Source organism: Procambarus clarkii, chromosome 50, assembly GCF_040958095.1.
Source record: "Procambarus clarkii isolate CNS0578487 chromosome 50, FALCON_Pclarkii_2.0, whole genome shotgun sequence".
Classification (NCBI taxonomy): Eukaryota; Metazoa; Arthropoda; class Malacostraca; order Decapoda; family Cambaridae; genus Procambarus; species Procambarus clarkii.
In genome coordinates this window covers 6,357,510-6,378,264 of record NC_091199.1, presented here as the reverse complement: position 1 = coordinate 6,378,264, position 20,755 = coordinate 6,357,510, and the positions used below count along the sequence as shown (strand labels likewise).

Here is a 20,755-nt window from a genome sequence, read left to right as displayed (position 1 = left end):
TCATGGCTAAATAATACCAGTTACATATATATATTTTGACATTATTAGGCGATGCTGCGGTCACTAGCTGAACAGCAGTACCTGTACTGTGAACTCATGCTGCGTGCGCCAGCCTTGGTTGCTCACTCAGTATTGAGGCTCTCACACCCGGGAATGTTGCCTACGATTTCTTTTTAAATGGCGTCTGTTTACAAGAGCCCTGAGGAAGCTGATGTGAACCCCATGTTGACGCAGGAGTTTTGAATCAAACGCTATACAGTACTTATAAGATCCCGGAGGCGCATTGCGCACCCCCTGTCAAGCGCCTGCAGGTGCGTTGCACAGTTCAGTGGTTAAATAAGGGTTCATATTCACCAAATTCCTTGGCCAAATGAACGGTCCGCTCCAGCTTTTGATGAAAAGTTAGTTGACGTGTCAAGGGAAATAGCAGCCGTTTCCTTCCATTAATCTGTGCCTCTTGCCGCGTTTGGTCCTCTTGCATCTTTCCGGTGAGATTTTCCTGCCTTAAAGAATTTTGAAACCCAGGTCCCGTGTGTCGTCGCTCATTACACTTCTTCGGTCGTTCAACACTGTCAGTATCACTTAATTCTCTGCTCACAGTTTTCCGTTTTAGTCCTCTGGTCATTGCTTCCTGAAAAGGCCTGGAATCGTCTTGTTCATCCTCCATCAAAGTCACTGGATCACAAGTTCACAACTTTCTCAAGTGCTCCAAGACCCTCCTCCACCATGGCTAGGATGAACACTCTTGATATTTTGTGCCATACTGAATGTTCTCTAGTGACTCCCTAGCCTCAGGGACAGCTTGAAGTGTTCCCTGCAGTACTAGTGCAGTATGTAATCCTATATGACTGTGCATGACACAGCACATCTTACCATAAGGCGGTAAGAAACAATGCATCATTAATATACAGGATTAAGTTACTGAGCCCATTATGTGCCTCTGGAACCTTTTCTGCTGCTGCTCACAGGATGGGTATGAGGTACATAATAAATAAGCTAAACAAACTCATGAATATAAAAATATTACAAAATTTAACTTTTTACTTTACATTTCTAAAACAAAATAAGTTTTTATTTTTCAACAAGATGCTCTGGTTTATTGAGGGCAGTTTTCAAATGACAGTACAAGTACTGTACCAGTATTGAATTAATAATTACCATAATCAAATAGCAATAGAATCCTCACAATTACCATGCCTTAAGATGTGTCAATGGGAGTGTGGCAAAGCAATGCATCTATGTTGTGGAAGGTAAGTGGAAGCTATATCAGTACTATATGTATTTTAACTTAGAATTATTTAGATTTAAAACAAAGTTATGTTTTTAATGTTAATTTTGCTATCCAAGTGCTATATGCTTGTGCATATACACATTATAACATTTGGGTTAATACAAAAAGAAAACCGCTTGGAAAGTTGTGTAATCTGAATAGCCATGGAGTTAAGAGGTCAAATCCTCATCAGTGCAAATTACAACGACTAAGTACACTGTACTAACTTGTTAAGAGTACAGAGCATGAAATTAGTGGTTTACAGCAAAACATTTTGCTATTGAAAGTTCGGCATTGTAGTGTGTTTGATATACAAAAATATCTCGAACAATATTCCCAATTTCTCACCACTCTTACTCAATGATAAACCCACACAACTTACCTCAAGCAATGGAAGGTTGCTAGGCTTTACCAATGCAGAATTACCAAACTGCTTGCTATCGTGCAGAGCTTTCCTAATGCCTCGGGGTCTCTTCTTCCCTCCTTGCAGCTGGTGGTACATCACTTCTAAAACAGCTCTGGAATATAACAACTCTTTATTAGCATAATAATTGAAAGATATACTAAGCATTATACCTTCCATTACGACGAGTTGTCAGTCTGCCAACACATTTATCCAAACTTGTGATCTGCGAGACTGAGAAATGTTTGTTATGGTGCTACAACTACATGGCATGACAACATAACGAGAACAATCAAGAAATTATATATCAAGATAATCCACAAAAAAAATCTTTCAAAAATATTACCTAAGTGCAATAATTATAAGAGAGAGTAACATAACTGCTCCAAACTCTCATTAGTTGCAATGTAGATAGTTAGATGTGCCTCTTAATTCCATGTAATTTATTCCCGAGAACTCCACTTTCCAGGGAGTTTTACATTAATCATGGGTCCACAAATTACCTGAAAATTCTACTTTCCAAGATGTTCTACACTAATCCTATATACACTAATTACAATTATTATTCTTTCCCAAGTGCACAGGCATCAGTCAAGCCAGTCGACAGCCTACAAAGATGTTAGTCGATTTGGCAAAGTGAAAAGATGCTTGTAATATTACCCAAGAACGGAAGCATCGTTGTATTGAATGTATTGTGAGTCTGATTTTGCAATACAATATTTACAGTCTCCGTGGTGTAGTGGTAAGACACTCGCCTGGCGTTCCGCGAGCGCTGTCATGGGTTCGTATCCTGGCCGGGGAGGATTTACTGGGCGCAATTCCTTAACTGTAGCCTCTGTTTAACGCAACAGTAAAATGTGTACTTGTATGAAAAAACGATTCTTCGCGGCGGGGATCGTATTCCAGGGACCTGCCCGAAACGCTACGTGTACTAGTGGCTGTACAAGAATATAACAACTCTTGTATATATCTCAAAAATATAAGGACAAGAAATTGGGTTACCACTTTTCAATACCTTGGAGTCATAACAGACAGCTAGTTGAAATTCACCCAAGAAATTGTATATTTTCGGCAACTTTGCAAAGCCAGAAACTATTGTGATCCCTGACAAGTCTTAGAGATGGTGCAACTCTACCAGTACTCAAAATGTACTATGTTCAAGCAGTTAGGTCACTCATTGACTATGCTGCCCCTGTTCTTACATCCCTCAGTGATAACCAATGAGAGAAACTCAAAGTGTCACAAAATTATGCCCTCAGAACAATGCTGGGAGCACCTATATGGATGCATCGAGAGAATCTAAGAATGGAAACCAACTTACCAGCTTTAGAAAACAGGATCAAACAAAGAATAGCCACCATAACAGCAAAACTTGTTGGAACCACCACCTGTCAATCAAAGATTGCATACATAGATCGCTTCATAGAAACTTTAAATATAGAACAAGTTCATGGACGAATAATCTGGTCAAGATTCTAGAGAAAGTGGATTTGAAACAAACCATTAGAACCAGAGAAGATAGCCCATATCAACACCTTTCGGCAGCCTTTTCCATGGGAAGAATCGAGTCTAAAGATAATCATTGAAGGATTACCAGTTAAAAAATCAACATGTGACTCGCAGAGGCTCAAAGCAATCATAGAACAACAAATGGAAAGCATCTCAAGACCGACAACCACTCACATCTTCATAGATGAATTAATTTACCAAAATAAGACATTCTGCTTGGGTAGCAGTTTACACTAACAAAAATGAAGCTTATTAAAGCATGAACAGTGGGTGCTCAACATTGCAAACAGAATTATATGCCCAGAAGAAGGCCATAAATTATGTAATTGAGAATAATTTACATGATGACATCATTCATAGCGACTCTAAATCTTCGCTCCAGGCATTGTTATCCAGCCAGCACAGAGATAATATACAACTCCTCACAGAAACCCTACATATAGGAAAAGAAGCACACACTCTAGGGCTGTCAATCACATTAAATTCTATTCCAAGTGACATTGGATAGATGGTAATGAAAAGGCAGACTCACTAGCAAACACTGCCACTGCTCTACCTCACAAACTGGAAATGCAGGCAGGAGTGAAAGGGAAGGTACTCCACTGGATAAGAGAGTACCTAAGCAACAGGACACAGCGAGTCACCATGAGGGGTGAGGTCTTGGAGTGGAGGGGAGTCACCAGTGGAGTCCCACAGGGTTCAGTCCTTGGACCTATACTGTTTCTGATATACGTAAATGATCTCCCAGAAGGAATTGACTCATTCCTCTCGATGTTTGTTGATGATGCAAAAATTATGTGGAGGATCAAGACAGAAGGATAGTATGAGGCTACAAGATGGCCTATACAAACTGAAGGAATGGTCTGACAAATGGCTACTAAAGTTCAACCCAAGTAAATGTAAGGTAATGAAACTACCTTACCTTACCTTACCTTGAAGTGCTTCCAGGGCTTAGCGTCCCCGCAGCCCGGTGGAGGTGGGAGGAGGAACTAAGAGGCCAGTCACTGGATACCGAATGGGAAATGAAGTCCTTCACGAAACGAACAGAGAGAAAGATCTGGGAGTTGATATCACGCCAAACCTGTCTCCTGAAGCCCACATCAAAAGAATATCATCAGTGGCCTATGCGAGGCTGGCTAACATCACAACTGCTTTCAGAAACCTGTGTAAGGAATCCTTCAGAACCTTGTATACCACATATGTAAGGCCAATCCTGGAGTATGCAGCCCCAGCATGGAGCCTGTATCTAGTCAAGCACAAGACTAAGCTGGAAAAAGTTCAGAGGTATGCCACTAGGCTAGTCCCAGAACTAAGAGGCATGAGTTATGAGGACAGACTACGTGAACTGCACCTCACATCACTGGAAGACTCATAATGCTCATAATGGCTCATAATGTCTCCCCCTAGCTCATAATAGAGCTAGGAGAGACATGATCACCACATACAAAATTCTCAGGGGAATTGACATGGTAGACAAGGATGGATTATTTAACACGGGTGGTACATGCACAAGGGGACACAGGTGTAAGCTGAGTACCCAAATGAGCCACAGTGACATTAGAAAGAACTTTTTCAGTGTCAGAGTAGTTAATAAACAGAATGCACTAGGAAGTGATGTGGTGGAGGCTGACTCCATACACAGTTTCAAATGTAGATATGACAGAGCCCAGTAGGCTCAGGAATCTGTACATCAGTTGATTGATGGTTGAGAAGCGGGACCAAAGAGCCAAAGCTCAACCCCCGCAAGCACAACTAGGAAGTACTCAGTACTTCGAAAGCGAGTAATAATCAACGAAGTAGTCCCTTGGTTTACAGCGCGCCTTCGCTCTCATTGCAACAGGTACAGATAGATTTTCGCTTACTGCTTCTTCGTTCTGTGTGCTTACAAATAACACACTCACGTACACCCTTGGCTTTAGTACTGTACTTGTAGGTGGTATGTAGCCACCTACAACCCCTGCAACCACAACTAGGTGAGTTCAACTAGGTAAGTTCAACTAGGTGAGTACCTGTTGTACAGGTTCAAATACCTCCAAGTTTTTCACAGATTAAGGAGCAAATCAAGAAGAAAATACTCTCAGCTATCAAAAGTCGCCACCGAGCTAGAGTAGCGGAAGGAAGACCCACTGCAATGTGGTACGAAACAAATAAGCCACTGGGTACTCCTCTTTCAAGCCTGGCAAAAAGATATCCAGAGACATTGCAGTAGCCATACACACTTAGATTTGACTACAAGTGCTGCTGGGAGATAATAAACCCCAATAGTCAAAGAATGTCATATCTGTGGAACAAATGCTATTACACTACTTACTGGAATGTGAACCAACTGAATCTCTGTGCATCAAACTTAACATTCAACTAACAAGAGCAGCCGCATTAAATGCAAAATCCACAGCAACTACAATGGTTAGAAATGATGCAGTTGAAGAATGGGACACACTAGTGCACACTATGTATCTATATCTGCCACCAAGATAATGTTAATAAAACGAAAGACTAAAACCAGTGCAAAAAGAAGGAAACTCTACCTTTATTTAAAACTTTGACCCAAATATCATAGCAAAAAGGTTATCGTGAATAATGGAACTCAATTACGAGCTCACTATTGCCCCTGCTATATGGACATTTCATTCCGAGTAGCTAAATCTAAAACAACAATAACAACGAAGTATCTTTACTGAGTCTAACTCGAATTGTGGTTTTGTACGAACACTCTAGAGATACACCTCGGATCTTCAACATCATCGACATTCACCAGCAACAACGTAACAGTCGTCGAGTCCAATTCCTACTCTCATAAGACGTTTTAGCCTCGCTACAGAGCAGACAGCCAGATTCTAGCCATATCTGAGCCTCCAGCTCTCATCCCACATTCGAGCTCTTTGATCCCACTGCTCTCACCCCACATCTGAGCTCTCTCTCCCCAGCCTCACTCAAGCTCTCTATCCTCAGCCTCACTCAAGCTCTCTGCTCCTTGCTACAGGTCTCATCTCAGCTGTCACAACATGTCACAACTTCCTCCTCAGTTGTTGTCAATGTATGACAACAACTGACTGCTGTAACAAAGGCTATTAAATAAACATAAAAAAAAACACAGTAATCCATCACCGAGTCTTAACACCCAAACACATATACATAAACATACATTACATAAGTAATATTTCAGAGCAACAATATAACTTACCACCATAGAAGACAAACTTATCTAAATATAAAATCCAGCTTGGATTACAAAACATATAAACAGGGAGTGTACAGACGGGACGGAACCTCTGCTGCTTACTTTCTATGTCCAGATTTAGTGACAGACGTCGGGAAACTGGTGGAGGGTGTGAAGGGGGTAGTGGAAGGCGTCGAGGCTCCAAACCGACCCAGTATTTCTGTGCGCGGAGTAATGACGTTATCGGGAATAGTTTTTCCTTTAATTTTTGGCGTCTTGATGATAAGGCTGTCATCATGTGAGGAGGAGACCAGAAATTTTCCCAGCTGGTGTGAAAATAAACAAATTTAGAATACAATATTTTAATAAAAAATATATATATTAAATTAACTTTTGAGTTTGCATCAGTTTCAGCAACCAAACTAGCCCTTTACTTGCTTAGCCATGATCAATGTAATAATAAGTATTACAGTAATTATTACATTAATTATTACATTCAATGTTATTCTGTCCATATTGATCTTTTCTACAATGTTTAACCCTTCTGCTGCTAAAAAAAAAAAACCAGCGTTGAATGTAATGAAACGCCATTTTCTGGGTGAGTCCCGGAGGCTCCCCGGAGCTATCCCAGGCTGATATGCTAATGTCAGACTTTGGCATCAGTCATGTGTATGGAGTTCTTAGGCCTACCGGGGACCACGGCCAGAACCGGGCCCCCTCAGAGAGGCAAGGGGAGCAATGGCCTATAGAAGCCCCCGTGTAGTTGGAAGCATTCTATGTCTGCCATCGACCGGAACAGGCACCCAGAAAGGTAAGCGCCCCAAAACAAACCCCTATTCTGGTTAAAATTGCTACCTAAAACCGAACTAGTGGATAGAACTCCCCAACCGAAAACAAGCAAACTAGTGTGACGTCACACACTGCCGCGCCGCTGTCTGCGCAGCTCCCCCCTCCCCGGGAGGGGGAAGGGGGAGCCCCAGACCCCCCGCGCCGGCTACCCACACCTCAGTTCTTGAGGCTGGATGTCAAAAACGCGAAAAACCGCCGACCGGAGGGAGGGAGGGATGCCGGGGAGCCTCCGGGACTCACGCAGAAAATGGCGTTTCATTACATTCAACGCTGGTTTTCTGGGGGAAGCCCCGTCGGCTCCCCGGAGCTAACTACCCACAGACAGAAAAAGAGGGACTTACCCGGGAGGCGGTCGTTGCTCACCCCTCAACTCGAAGCCGAGACAACTGGCTGCAACCGCCGACCCAAAGCAACACAGGCCCGACGAGGCCCAGGGACATTCACAAGGTAACGAGCAGCCAGGACCCTGTTCGACCGCCAAAATCCCCGCGCCCGAATATCAGACCAAGACATATTCCCAAAGACGGCAGCAAGAGCCGCGAACTTACGAACGTCTAACACACGGGGCGAACACGCCCCGTACGTGAACCGCCAGGAGAGCCAAACCCCGAGAACTCAGCAGACGAGTCACCCGAAGCGACCAACCCCAAAGAGACAAGGACCGCATCGAACCCCCGCGGTTCAGGCAATGAACCACCGGAGAGTAGTCCGAATGGAGCCGAATCGTCGATCCGCGGGCCACCCGAATCCTCCCCAGAGCAAACCACACCGCCGCGAACTCCCGCACCGTACTGTGAGCTCGACGGAAGGACGGATCCCAACGCCCCTGGCCGGCCTGGTGAGCACTGGTCACAAAACCCCAGCCGAGAGACGACGCATCCGTGTACACATCGAGCGAGGGCTCGGGTAGGCGCCAAGGCACTGAACCCCGAAAAACCCGAAGAGGAAGCCGGTGACGCAGCAACCGACGCAAGTCCCCCGGAGGTCGAACTCTGCGATCGCGAGAGAGGCGGAAGGGGGAACCCCGAAGGAACCAGAACAGCCGTCGAAGCCAAACCCGACCCGGCGGGTAGACCACCATCGCGAAGTTCAGGCTCCCGCACAGCCCCTCGAGCAACCGCCGGGTGACCCGAGGGCCCTCCAGAAACAGACGAAGGCGGGACCGCAGCCGCAGGAGAGACTCCGGAGGGAGAGACAAAGAGGCGGTTCGAGAGTCCCACACGAGACCCAGCCAAGTCCGAACCTGAGAGGGAACCAGATGGGACTTCCTCCAGTTCACCAAGAACCCGAACCCGGCGAGCTGGGAAAGAACCTAATCCCTGGCTAGCAAGCAAGCTGACTGGCTGGGAGCCCAAACCAGCCAGTCGTCGAGGTAGGCCAACACCCGAACACCTAGGAGACGCAAACGAGCCACCACAACCCGTGTAAGGCGTGTGAACACGCGAGGTGCCAGGTTCAACCCGAACGGGAGACAACGAAAGCGGTAACTCAGACGCCCCACTACAAAACCGAGCCAGTCCCTGAACCGCGGATGAATCGGGACATGCCAATAAGCGTCCCGGAGGTCCAGGGACACCATCCAAGCTCCCGGCTCCAAGAGGAGCCGAACCTGAGACAGCGTAGTCATCCGAAAGGAGGGGCAATGAACCCAGGGGTTCAGACGGGACAAGTCCAGAATGAACCGCAGGTCCGCGCAGTCCCGTTTCGGAACCGGAAACAGACGGGAAACCCATCTGAGGGACGACGTCGTTTCGACGACGCCCAAGCGTACCCACTCCAAGACGACTCGACAGAGCGCAGGGGAAGAAGCCTGCCCTGCCAGCCCTGACCCCCCAAAGGGGGGAGGGGCCACCCAACGCCACCGCAGGCCGCGAGACACGACCCGAAAGGCCCACGAATCGTGGGACCAGGCGCGGGCGAACAGCGCAAGCCGCCCCCCCATCGCCCCTTCAAGGGGGCAAACCGCGAAAGGGCCGGCGACCCTTACGAGACCCAGAACCCCGCACAGCGCGAACACCACGCCGACCAGACGAGGGAGGGTCCGCAGGAGGAGCCAACCCCAAACCTGACACCAGAGGCCTACCACGACGAGAGGAACCCCGAGCCCTGGCACGACCTTTCCGGGAAGACCCACCCCGGGACCCCCGGAAAACCAACAAGTCCGACATCGGACGACAAGCCGCCGACGCAGCCTGAATAAACTGCGCCACGGCCGACTCCCCAAACAGGAGAGGACAAAAAGGTGAAGAACGCCTAAGAGCCAGAGCCCAAGCAGATTCCACGGAGGAACCCAGCACCGCCTGCCGACACGCGAGACGGGAAGCATAGAACAGGGAAACCGCATCCCGCAAAATCGGCGTGAACAGCTTCAACAAGGCAGCCGACGAACGCACAGCCGAGGACAAGGTGCCGGACCCCGGGACGGACCCAAGCGTCCCCACATCCTCCACGAGCCAATCCGAAGACAGCTCCAGGAGGGAAAAGAACAGCAAGGCCGAACACAAAAGGCCCCGGGCGCGCAAGTCCTCCGCCACGAGCGCCGCCGAAAGGGAGGGAACCTGCACATGGAGCTGAATAACGCCCACATCGCGGGGAAGGGCAGGGGCAAACAAGCACTCATTCAGGTACTCAAGTTCACCCCCCAGGAAAACCTGAAGCACCGTGGAAGCTTCCCGCCACTCCAGCGTGCGGGAACGACAGAAGGAATGCCAGGAATCCAGACCAAACAAGGGGCAGTCTGCTAGCCAGGACGACTCCGGAACCTCGTAACGGAGCCAGAAAGGGAACGAAGTCCCAAACCTGAACGTGGACGGATCCATTTCCGAGGCATAATCCGGGTCACGCAGGAGGTAAGCTGCAAAGGCCGCTCGCACCACACCAGGTTGGATGCGATAAGCCGAAAACCTCCGGAAGGACGGAACCGACGTACCCGGGGGAACACGGAACCGAACCCGGGGAGGGGCCGACACCAAATCCAACTCGTACGCAGAGGGGGGAAAAGAAAACCCCACTCCTTGTAACAATAAGCCCCGCTCAGTGGGAAGAAAAACCCAGGCGGGGTCCAGCGGGGCCCAAGGCCCCCAAGTCAGCCCCTCCCCAGCCTCGAGGTCCGTCACCACAGGACCCGAGGCCGAGTCCTCTCCCCAAGCCCCGACCCCACAAGACAAGGACGGAGCAGCCGGAAAAGCTGGAGGAAGGGGGCCCACTGGTCAGACCCTGAAGCTTCGGCCGGGAGACAAGACTCGAATGCCTCTGCCGCCCCCCAGGAAGGGGCAACCCCCGAAGCTGCCCGAGTCTCAAGATCAAGTAACCCCTGCTCCGACCCCGAAACCCTCAGACGCTTCGGGGCCGGAAGCAGGGGCGGGGGACCAGAACGAACAGAAGGGGAAGGACGAGGAGGTGCGGACTGAACCAGGATCGAAGCGACCCCCACCCCCAAGTCCGGGTCTCGAAAAGCAAAGCGGGGCAGCCCCGGGGCATCCGGGGAAGCAACCAACCGAGCGCGTTGCAACAGACGAAACCTAGACTGCAACGCACGTGCTGCCCGTACCCGAATAGAATCATCAGAGGATTGGGTAAATTGAGTCACAAGCAAGCAGCAACACTCACAGGACTCAGGGTCGAAAGTGTCACCGACCCAACAGGCAGCGTGGGAGAGGCAAAAACAATGAGGGTCACCCTGAGACAAGGGGACCGAGCAACCCTCAAACTCGCACACAGCGAGTGGGGACTCCGGGGTCACATCCATCGGACCCACGCGCCCCCTAGGGGATTCCCAGGGTCCTGAGCGTTTACTTTAAGAGAACTTGCGCTCAGGTAGTCCCAGGCAGGGTGCTGCAAACCGGCGCCCAAAACTACCAAGCAAACTTCTAAAGCTGAACCCCAGGGACGTGTACACTCACGGGGACCTAGCAGGGGGCGCCACCGAGGAGAACAGTGGAAGGGCAAAAACAAACTGAATAAAAGGACAGAACCCCCCACCAGGCAAAAAGAAAAAGAAAAACAAAACCCCGCAAGAGGACAGCGAACCCCAAGGAACAGAGCCGGCCGCGATGTCGGGAAATACAAGCTGAGCAGCACCCTGCGCCCCTACCAGTGCAAACTGCCTCTTACCTGCCGGTAACAAGGGAGAACAGAACACCCAAGAGCCCAACAGGCGGCCGAAAAAACCGAAAGGTAAAACGGACCAGCAGAGGCAGACCCCGAGGAGCCTGTGGAAGGTGGCCCCAAGCCCCAAGGGCAGTACTTACAGGGCACCTAGGGAAGGCAGCCCTAGGCGCATGCAGCCCGAGTACTGAAGATAACTCCTAGCTCTCGCACCCACAAAACTAACACCACACGCAAAGCACAGTGCAGTAGCGACACCGGAGCCAGAGCACATGACCATCGCCTATAGCATCAGCCTCAAGAACTGAGGTGTGGGTAGCCAGCGCGGGGGGTCTGGGGCTCCCCCTTCCCCCTCCCGGGGAGGGGGGAGCTGCGCAGACAGCGGCGCGGCAGTGTGTGACGTCACACTAGTTTGCTTGTTTTCGGTTGGGGAGTTCTATCCACTAGTTCGGTTTTAGGTAGCAATTTTAACCAGAATAGGGGTTTGTTTTGGGGCGCTTACCTTTCTGGGTGCCTGTTCCGGTCGATGGCAGACATAGAATGCTTCCAACTACACGGGGGCTTCTATAGGCCATTGCTCCCCTTGCCTCTCTGAGGGGGCCCGGTTCTGGCCGTGGTCCCCGGTAGGCCTAAGAACTCCATACACATGACTGATGCCAAAGTCTGACATTAGCATATCAGCCTGGGATAGCTCCGGGGAGCCGACGGGGCTCCCCCCAGAAAAAACTACTACAGCATTTAATATTCATATTTTTGTTACATTTCTAGTAAGAAACCCATCCCATGGTGACATGATAGTGACCCATCCCACGGTGACATGATAGTGACCCATCCCACGGTGACATGATACTGTGACCAATCCCATGGTGACATGATAGTGACCCATCCCACGGTGACATGATACTGTGACCAATCCCATGGTGACATGATACTGTGACCAATCCCATGGTGACATGATAGTGACCCATCCCACGGTGACATGATAGTGACACATCCCATGGTGACATGATAGTGACCCATCCCATGGTGACATGATACAGTGACCCATCCCACGGTGACATGATACAGTGACCCATCCCATGGTGACATGATACAGTGACCCATCTGTAACAACTGAATTGTTTTAAAATAAGTAATTGTATGGGAGGCAGTGGGATACGCCTTTGTACAAAAGTTAGAGTCAAGTTGTAGTCTGACCTGACCCAAGCACAAGGTCATCTCTCCTGAGATTAGCGGTTGAGATACAAAATGGCCGCCACCTTTGTCTTAAAGCAACGTATAATGAATTATTTTACAGAATTCAGTAATTTAGAGAAATTAAAGTCTTCATTCAAATTGTATTCAATAGTATTCCTGTTTAAAGTATCAAGAGTATCCTCAATTGTCGGAATACTTTAGTAAGTCACCATCAGTGACGTCACTAGCCGGGACTAGCCTCGGTCGTGGAAGGATTTGTGTGACCTTAGGTCATACGGGTCACCAAAGCCTTCCATATTTTAGTAATTCTCAAAGGTTAAATAGCCATTTTGTAATTGGAAATAGCTCTTCCCTAAGATGCCTGTGCAATTACCTTCAGTTTAAAAGAGTTCAACCATCTGGGCTGTTCAGGGCAACAGAGATTAGTTGTTCACCTTAACCCTTTAACTGTGCGGCCTATAAATATGACACCCCCCCCCAGTGCGCAAGAAATAAATTCTCGGGAAAAAATTCTTTTTTGTTCTGTCAAAAATTCCTCCCTGTATATGGGTATAGCAATGGAATTTCGAAATTGTACTTACTTTGGCTGCTATGCGGTCCGTAAGGTGGCGCGTGACGTCATCATTCCCCGTGCGCCCATGCCGTAAGCTCCCGGGGCCGGTGGGGCGCCCGGGGCAGGGCGCGCGAGTTGCCGCGAATATATTATGGTTCATTTTTAGCGCACAGTTCCAAATACATTTTATTTGTTTTTACATGCTAATCCTATGTATAATGAACACGTACACTATATTATGGCAGTAAAACATCCGTACTGTCCAAGGACACTGTTACGTACATGACACTTGTGTACACATATGTTACACATATTTACCATGTATCATGCTAATTTATGTATACCTGTATATACAATCTATTTACAGACTATACACTGTCACACACTATATACATTCACCATCAACACATTCAGAACACAGCGAGTGTGAGCTGTCACACACATCTAGCCCTCCCTCACTCCTCCAACATTGCATTCGCCAACATTGCTCCTCCCATCATACAGTTATTCACACCAATGTTTCATGTTCATTTATGCAAACAAACCTGAACGGTCTCCAGGCATATATGTTCATTTATGTATATTTACAACATATGTACACACTATACACTGTCACACACTATACACTGTCACACACTATATACATTCACCATCAACACATTCAGAATACCGCGAGTGTGAGCAGCCACACCCAGCCACTCCTCCCTCACTCCTCCAACATTGTATTTGCCAACATTGCTTCTCCCATCATACAGTTATTCACACCAATATTTCATGTTCATTTATGTATATTTACAACATATGTACACACTATACTCTGTCACACACTACATACATTTACCATCAACACATTCAGAACATCACGAGTGTGAGCAGCAACACCCAGACAGGCCCTCCTTCACTCCAACATCTTACTCGCCAACATAGCTCCTCCCACCATACTGTTATTGTTTTTATTACACTATTTACACATGTTATATATACTTATTTACATATTTTATTTACCAGAACTATGCAAGTAAGCCTGTATTGTGTTCAAACAGTACAGTGGCCACCATACACTGCATGAGAAATCACACAGCAGACAGCAGACGACGCTACGATTACAACGTCACCTCCCTCACCAAAATAGCTCCACTCAACATACTCCTGTTGCTGTTATTACACTATATACACACACACACACTGTATATACCCATGTACATGTGTGTTCCCCATAGCGAGCCACGAAGCTAGTATGGTGAGCAAAACAAAAGTGGCTGCCACACAGTGAGGCTACCTCAATTCTCTCCCTCCCTCACCAAAATTCCTCCTTCCACAATACTACGCACAATGCTAATCATAACCACAATCCTGGTCACTAATTTCTGTAAATGAATAATTGACCACAAGTTTATTTTGAAAAGGAACCTAAGAAGTCGTTTGAAGATTCCTAGATGGACGAAATAATGCTGTGGTGCTTTGGCTAGCGCTGTGAACATCGTGAACAGCATTGAATCACTAATATATGAACATTGTGCCCAGTCATTATCACACTCAGGCTATTCTATAAATGGCTAAATGGCTAAATGGCTATCATGGCTAAATAATACAGGTTATATATATATTTTGACATTATTAGGCGATGCTGTGGTCACACGCTGAACAGCAGAGCTGTGCGCTCATGCTGCGAGCGCCAGCCTTGGTTGCTCACTCACTACTGAGGGTTTGATACCCGGCAATGTGGACCATGATTTTTTTTAAAGATGGCGTCTGTTTACAAGAACCCTGAGGAAGCTGATATGAACCCCATGTAGCCGCGGGAGTTTTGAATGAAACGTGAAAAATAAAAACACCAGGAGGCGCGTTGCGCACCCGAAGCCTGGGCCTGCAGGCGCGTTGCGCAGTTAAAGGGTTAAACCCTGCTTAGTAATCCTAGTGAACTGACGTAGGAATACCCCCCCCCTCCTCCGACCTTGTGGCGAGGAGAGGGAGGAGAATTCAGTGTGGTCGTGGTCAGCAACTGGAGGAGGTCATCCACCTGCCTCTCCCAAGAGACCAGCCTCCATCCACTGGTCGCGGAAAGAGGTACAGTTGCTATAGTTTGGTATAGGAAATTAGTTCATCTCATGCCTTGTCAGGGAGTGTTAATGATAGGTAGTGCTTTAATTTAGATTTTGTTTTAGATTTTGAATAAATTATTTAGTTAGTAATTTGCATTTTTATTATTTCCATTTCATGTTTTCATATTGTTCGTTGTCCTTGGCACGTGGTCCCCACGAGTCTGAGTCTAGTTGGGCCGCCAGCCCAACAACGATTAAGAGTTCAGCTATCCCTTGTGTTTGTTATAATATGCCACACTTAACATAGGTTCTTCCCTCCTATTCCAAATAATTGGGGATCAAGCCCCAAGGTTCTTTGAGAGCATAATCGGTCCAGACCTCGGTTATTGCTCCCAGTGTTAATGGTCTGGTGGTGGCGGCGTAAGGAGATTCTAGAGTTTGCTAGGGGTCTAGTTCAACGTTGTGAGGCTGTAGAATCTTAGCCGGTCAAATGGCTTAAGAGCATGCAGCGTGGGATTCGGCTTAGAGTAGTAGCTCTGGGGCCCCTTGGATTGAAGAGAAATAAATCAGAATACGGGTAGAGGTATGGGGTAAAGGATGGAGTAGAGCCGATAACCTCCCCCTCCCCCCGTGTTACACATCCCACAGTGACATAATAGTGATCCATCCCACGGTGACATAATACAGTGCCCCATCCCTCAGTGACATAATACAGTGATCCATCCCACGGTGACATAATACAGTGCCCCATCCCACAGTGACATAATACAGTGACCTATCCAACGGAGACATGATACAGTAACCCATCCCACAATGACTAAATACAGTAATACAGTATGTGTCATGATCATGGAACATAATCATATGATGATAATCAAATAGTCCATTAATCCTATTATAGATCATCAATACAGTGTATTTTGATCTCGTGTTCTATCCCCTGATCTACTGAAGAACATAACATAATACACATAATAGCATAGAACAAAACAAACAGATAATAATATTTGTAATCATGAAGGCAGAATGACATTGTACTGCCAGTTCAATACAATGTTTACGAGATATCATTGCCAGTGCAAACTGAACGGTCTCTCAAATATCCAGCCAAATAAGATATACTCTCCTGTCTCTAGACCTCATAATGAGTTAATTGCATTGAAGAATAGCCAACTTTCTCTCTGAGGGGGCTTCCTCTTATACAAAAAAAAAATAAAATGGTAATTTCATATATGGAGAAATGGCACAATCTTGCCCATTCTCAAGCTGGCAACATATTATATTAAGCTTGAACTGATGGATTATCTCCCTAAGATGACAAAAGGCTCTAAGAAGTGGGAGCACTGCCCCTTCAGCTGTCAACACTGCATTACTGTATATTCAATCTGAAACTCACGTCATTTTTCTTTTTTTTAAATATCTCATCAGCAAAGAAGTCGTCATCAACTTCAATTTCCTGTGCTTGTGCCTTCAAAAATTCTTCTCTTTGTAGCAGATATTTCAGGGTCCCCCGCTTTGCAGACACTTCAACATCTGAAAATACAATACTGTATATCAAGGAGGATATTATACGAACAGTTGCATGATTTTAAAATAAGGTGTTTAGTGGAATGAAAAAAGCACCAGCCAAAAATGCCTGAAAGACTACACTCATCTCACAACACTTGAGTGTTCGGGTAATCCAAAAGCCATGTCTCGGACCCCCAAGGAAAGGAGAAGGATTTTTTTTTTTTTTTTACACAGGGTGAGTACAGGACTTTTGACTATTGTCAGCAGGCTGAAAGGTTATCCTTCCCAATAGCTCATTGGTGAGCTATTGTCTATTGAACACTTACCCACTAGTTTTCTCTGGAGCACAGCCCACCAACCAGTTGACAACAGGTACCCAATTTCTGCTGGGTGAACAGAGGTGAAGAAATAAGAATTGATGCCCAGACAATCTTCCCTGGCCAGGACTCAAAACTTGACAAATCACTCGTGAAGTGAGTGTTTTACCACTGCACCAAGACAAATCAAGAACCCCCATATCGCAGCTAATAGGAAGTGGCACACATGGGAACCGAAACAGATCCTTGAGCACTGCACATAGCATGTCTCAGGGGGTACTAAATTAATCTTCAACAATACGAGGAGGGGGACACCACAGAGGAATCCATTTCGAGGAAATCGAGGACCAATTGTGGTGGAAAGGCACCCAACGACCCTCCTCAGGATCCCCCTCCAGAACCATCGCCGAGTTCCTAGAGGGTCCTTAGGCCAAACGACAGCACACATCAAAAGCCTCGGTAGAATGTGTCCTCTTATCCAGCCATGTTAAAGGCAGAAAGAATGGCCATTGGAATACAGTACAGTACAACCTTGATTCAACGTACCCCAATTCAACGAATCTCCGGCTAGTTCGCACACTTTTCAGGTCGAATTTACTCACCCGGTTCGACGAACAATGGTTCGCCGAAGCGAGGGATGTTCGGATTTACTTACAATGTCCAGACAGAGTTCACAAACTGGTGGAAAACTTTCCCATTCTATCACAGATTACAATGAATAATTCTTTCATATGACAAGTTGGATCACACAAGTGGACCACACAAGTGGACCACAAAAGTTGACCACAAAAGTGGACCACACATGTGGACCACACATGTGGATCACAAGTGGTCCACAAGCTTACGATTTTGGGACAGAGTTCACAGAGTGGTGGAAAACTCTCTCATTCTATCACAGATTACAATTAATAATTCCTTCATAAGCAGTTGGATCACACAAGTGAACCATATGAACCAAACACCAGCTAAAATGGTCCACACAAACACAGCCAGTGATCCACACAAGTGAACAACTGAGTTTCCATGATTTTCGTTCACTGATTTGGGGCACACGTATCTTTGTACATTAATTTAAAGGATGAAGCGTGATTACCTAGCTACATGTGGTAAAATCTCTTTATAGACATTTTCTGTGATGAAACAAGATGAGTGAGGGTGGACAGATAAGAGAATACTATACTGTAAACCTCACTTTACAGTGAGGTTTCACTCACTTTCGTCTGTGTGTCGTCATAGTTCAGGGACCCATGACTTTTGAAAGTTTCATATTAATAAATAATTTCTAAAACCAGTGTTTAATAGCTTTTTATTATCCTAATTAAACTAAACTAAATAAAACCGAAAATATACTGTAATATGATAGACATCTGCTCTTTGAGAAATTACTGTATGTTAGTAGAACAACTCCAGCGTGAGTGAGTGGACGGGTCTAATCCCTGTACACACAGCACCATGCGTGTTTCATCCCTCCCTCCCTCCCTCCCTCCCACTCTCCATCCCTCCCTTCTTCCCTCCCTCTCTCCATCCCTCCCTTCTTCCCTCCCTCTCTCCATCCCTCCCTTCTTCCCTCCCTCTCTCCATCCCTCCCTCCCTCCCTCCCTCTCTCCATCCGTCCCTCCCTCCCTCTCTCCATCCCTCCCTCCCTCGCTCTCTCTCCATCCCTCCCTCCCTCGCTCTCTCTCCATACTCCCCTGCCTCCCTCTCTCCATCCCCCCTCTCTCTCTCCATCCCTCCCTCCCTCCCTGCCTCTCTCTCTCTCTCTCCATCCATCCATCCAGAATTGAAGAAACAAATCAAGGTAAAAAAAAGTTAACTGGGTCAGAGTTATGGTTAACACCGAGTCGGTCCCTTCACCACCACCGACACACCTCCCCCACCCCCCTCCCCTACAGCCCATACACACACACACACACACACACACACACTGCATCTATCTGGACCTAAAAAAGGCTTTCGACAGAGTTCCACATAAGAGGTTGTTCTGGAAACTGGAAAATATTGGAGGGGTGACAGGTAAGCTTCTATCATGGATGAAAAATTTTCTGACTGATAGAAAAATGAGGGCAGTAATCAGAGGCAATGTATCGGAATGGAGAAATGTCACAAGTGGAGTACCACAGGGTTCAGTTCTTGCACCAGTGATGTTTATTGTGTACATAAATGATCTACCAGTTGGTATACAGAATTATATGAACATGTTTGCTGATGATGCTAAGATAATAGGAAGGATAAGAAATTTAGATGATTGTCATGCCCTTCAAGAAGACCTGGACAAAATAAGTATATGGAGCACCACTTGGCAAATGGAATTTAATGTTAATAAATGTCATGTTATGGAATGTGGAATAGGAGAACATAGACCCCACACAACCTATATATTATGTAAGAAATCTTTAAAGAATTCTGATAAGGAAAGAGATCTAGGAGTGGTTCTAGATAGAAAACTATCACCTGAGGACCACATTAAGAATATTGTGCAAGGAGCCTATGCAATGCTTTCTAACTTCAGAATTGCATTTAAATACATGGATGGCGATATACTAAAGAAATTGTTCATGACTTTTGTTAGGCCAAAGCTAGAATATGCAGCTGTTGTGTGGTGCCCATATCTTAAGAAGCACATCAACAAACTGGAAAAGGTGCAAAGACATGCTACTAAGTGGCTCCCAGAACTGAAGGGCAAGAGCTACGAGGAGAGGTTAGAAGCATTAAATATGCCAAAACTAGAAGACAGAAGAAAAAGAGGTGATATGATCACTACGTACAAAATAGTAACAGGAATTGATAAAATCGACAGGGAAGACTTCCTGAGACCTGGAACTTCAAGAACAAGAGGTCATAGATTTAAACTAGCTAAACACAGATGCCGAAGAAATATAAGAAAATTCACCTTCGCAAATAGAGTGGTAGACGGTTGGAACAAGTTAAGTGAGAAGGTGGTGGAGGCCAAGACCGTCAGTAGTTTCAAAGCGTTATATGACAAAGAGTGCTGGGAAGACGGGACACCACGAGCGTAGCTCTCATCCTGTAACTACACTTAGGTAATTACACACACACACACACCCTCAAATCATCCATCCTTCCATCCCTCCCTCCATCCTTCCATCAATCCATCTCCATCCTCTCCTTCCCTGCCTCCCTCCCAAGCTCTGCCTGCCTCCCTCTGTGCCAATCTCCCTCCGTGCCTGCCTGCCTCCGTCTCTCCCTCACAAGCTCTGCCTGCCCGCCTTCCTTCCTGCCTACCCCCTCCCAATCTCTGCCTCTCTCCCAAGCTCTGCCTGCCTGCCTGCCTCCCTCCCTCCCTGCCTGCCTGCCTGCCTGCCTGCCTGCCTCCCTCCCTCCCTCGCTGCCTGCCTCCCTCCCTCCCTCCCTCCCCCCCTCCCTGCCCCCCTCCCTCCCTCCCTCCCTCCCTGCCTGCCCATCCACCCACCAATCAGCCATCACTGACACAATGAGTGCATTTGGAGCCGACATGGTGCACAGATGTTCCTTGATTGTGCTGATATGTCCAACAAAGTCACGGAATGAACACTCCAGCCTCTTGAAAAATCAAAATATAGTGTTAAAGTTAAGTTGCAGTAATTTTAGTGTACAATAGTTTTCATAAACTGTATTGTAGTACTCAACATACAACAGAACTACTCAACACAGTGTTAACGGCATAATACACTACAGTATGTATTTACTGTACAGCATTCACAACTCCATGAGACTTCAAGATGGACTTAACTCCAACAATAAGGTAAATAACAAATGTAACAATATTTGTTAGTAGAGTAATAATATATAGGTACAGTATATAATATGATAATGCATTTTTATTGTCTACAAGAAAAATA

General features: G+C 46.7%; 1 protein-coding gene across 1 annotated transcript in view; it reads right to left on the bottom strand.

The window, feature by feature from the left end:
* Positions 1-20,755, bottom strand: part of LOC123749988 (DNA ligase 1) — a 71,611-nt gene that overhangs the window by 12,913 nt on the left and 37,943 nt on the right. Inside the window, exons 3-5 of the mRNA XM_045732118.2 lie at positions 16,487-16,623; positions 6,466-6,668; positions 1,653-1,788 (exon numbers count right to left, since the gene is read on the bottom strand). Of these exons, the coding sequence (XP_045588074.1) occupies positions 1,653-1,788; positions 6,466-6,668; positions 16,487-16,623 (476 nt within the window). The remainder of the gene's footprint in view (positions 1-1,652; positions 1,789-6,465; positions 6,669-16,486; positions 16,624-20,755) is intronic.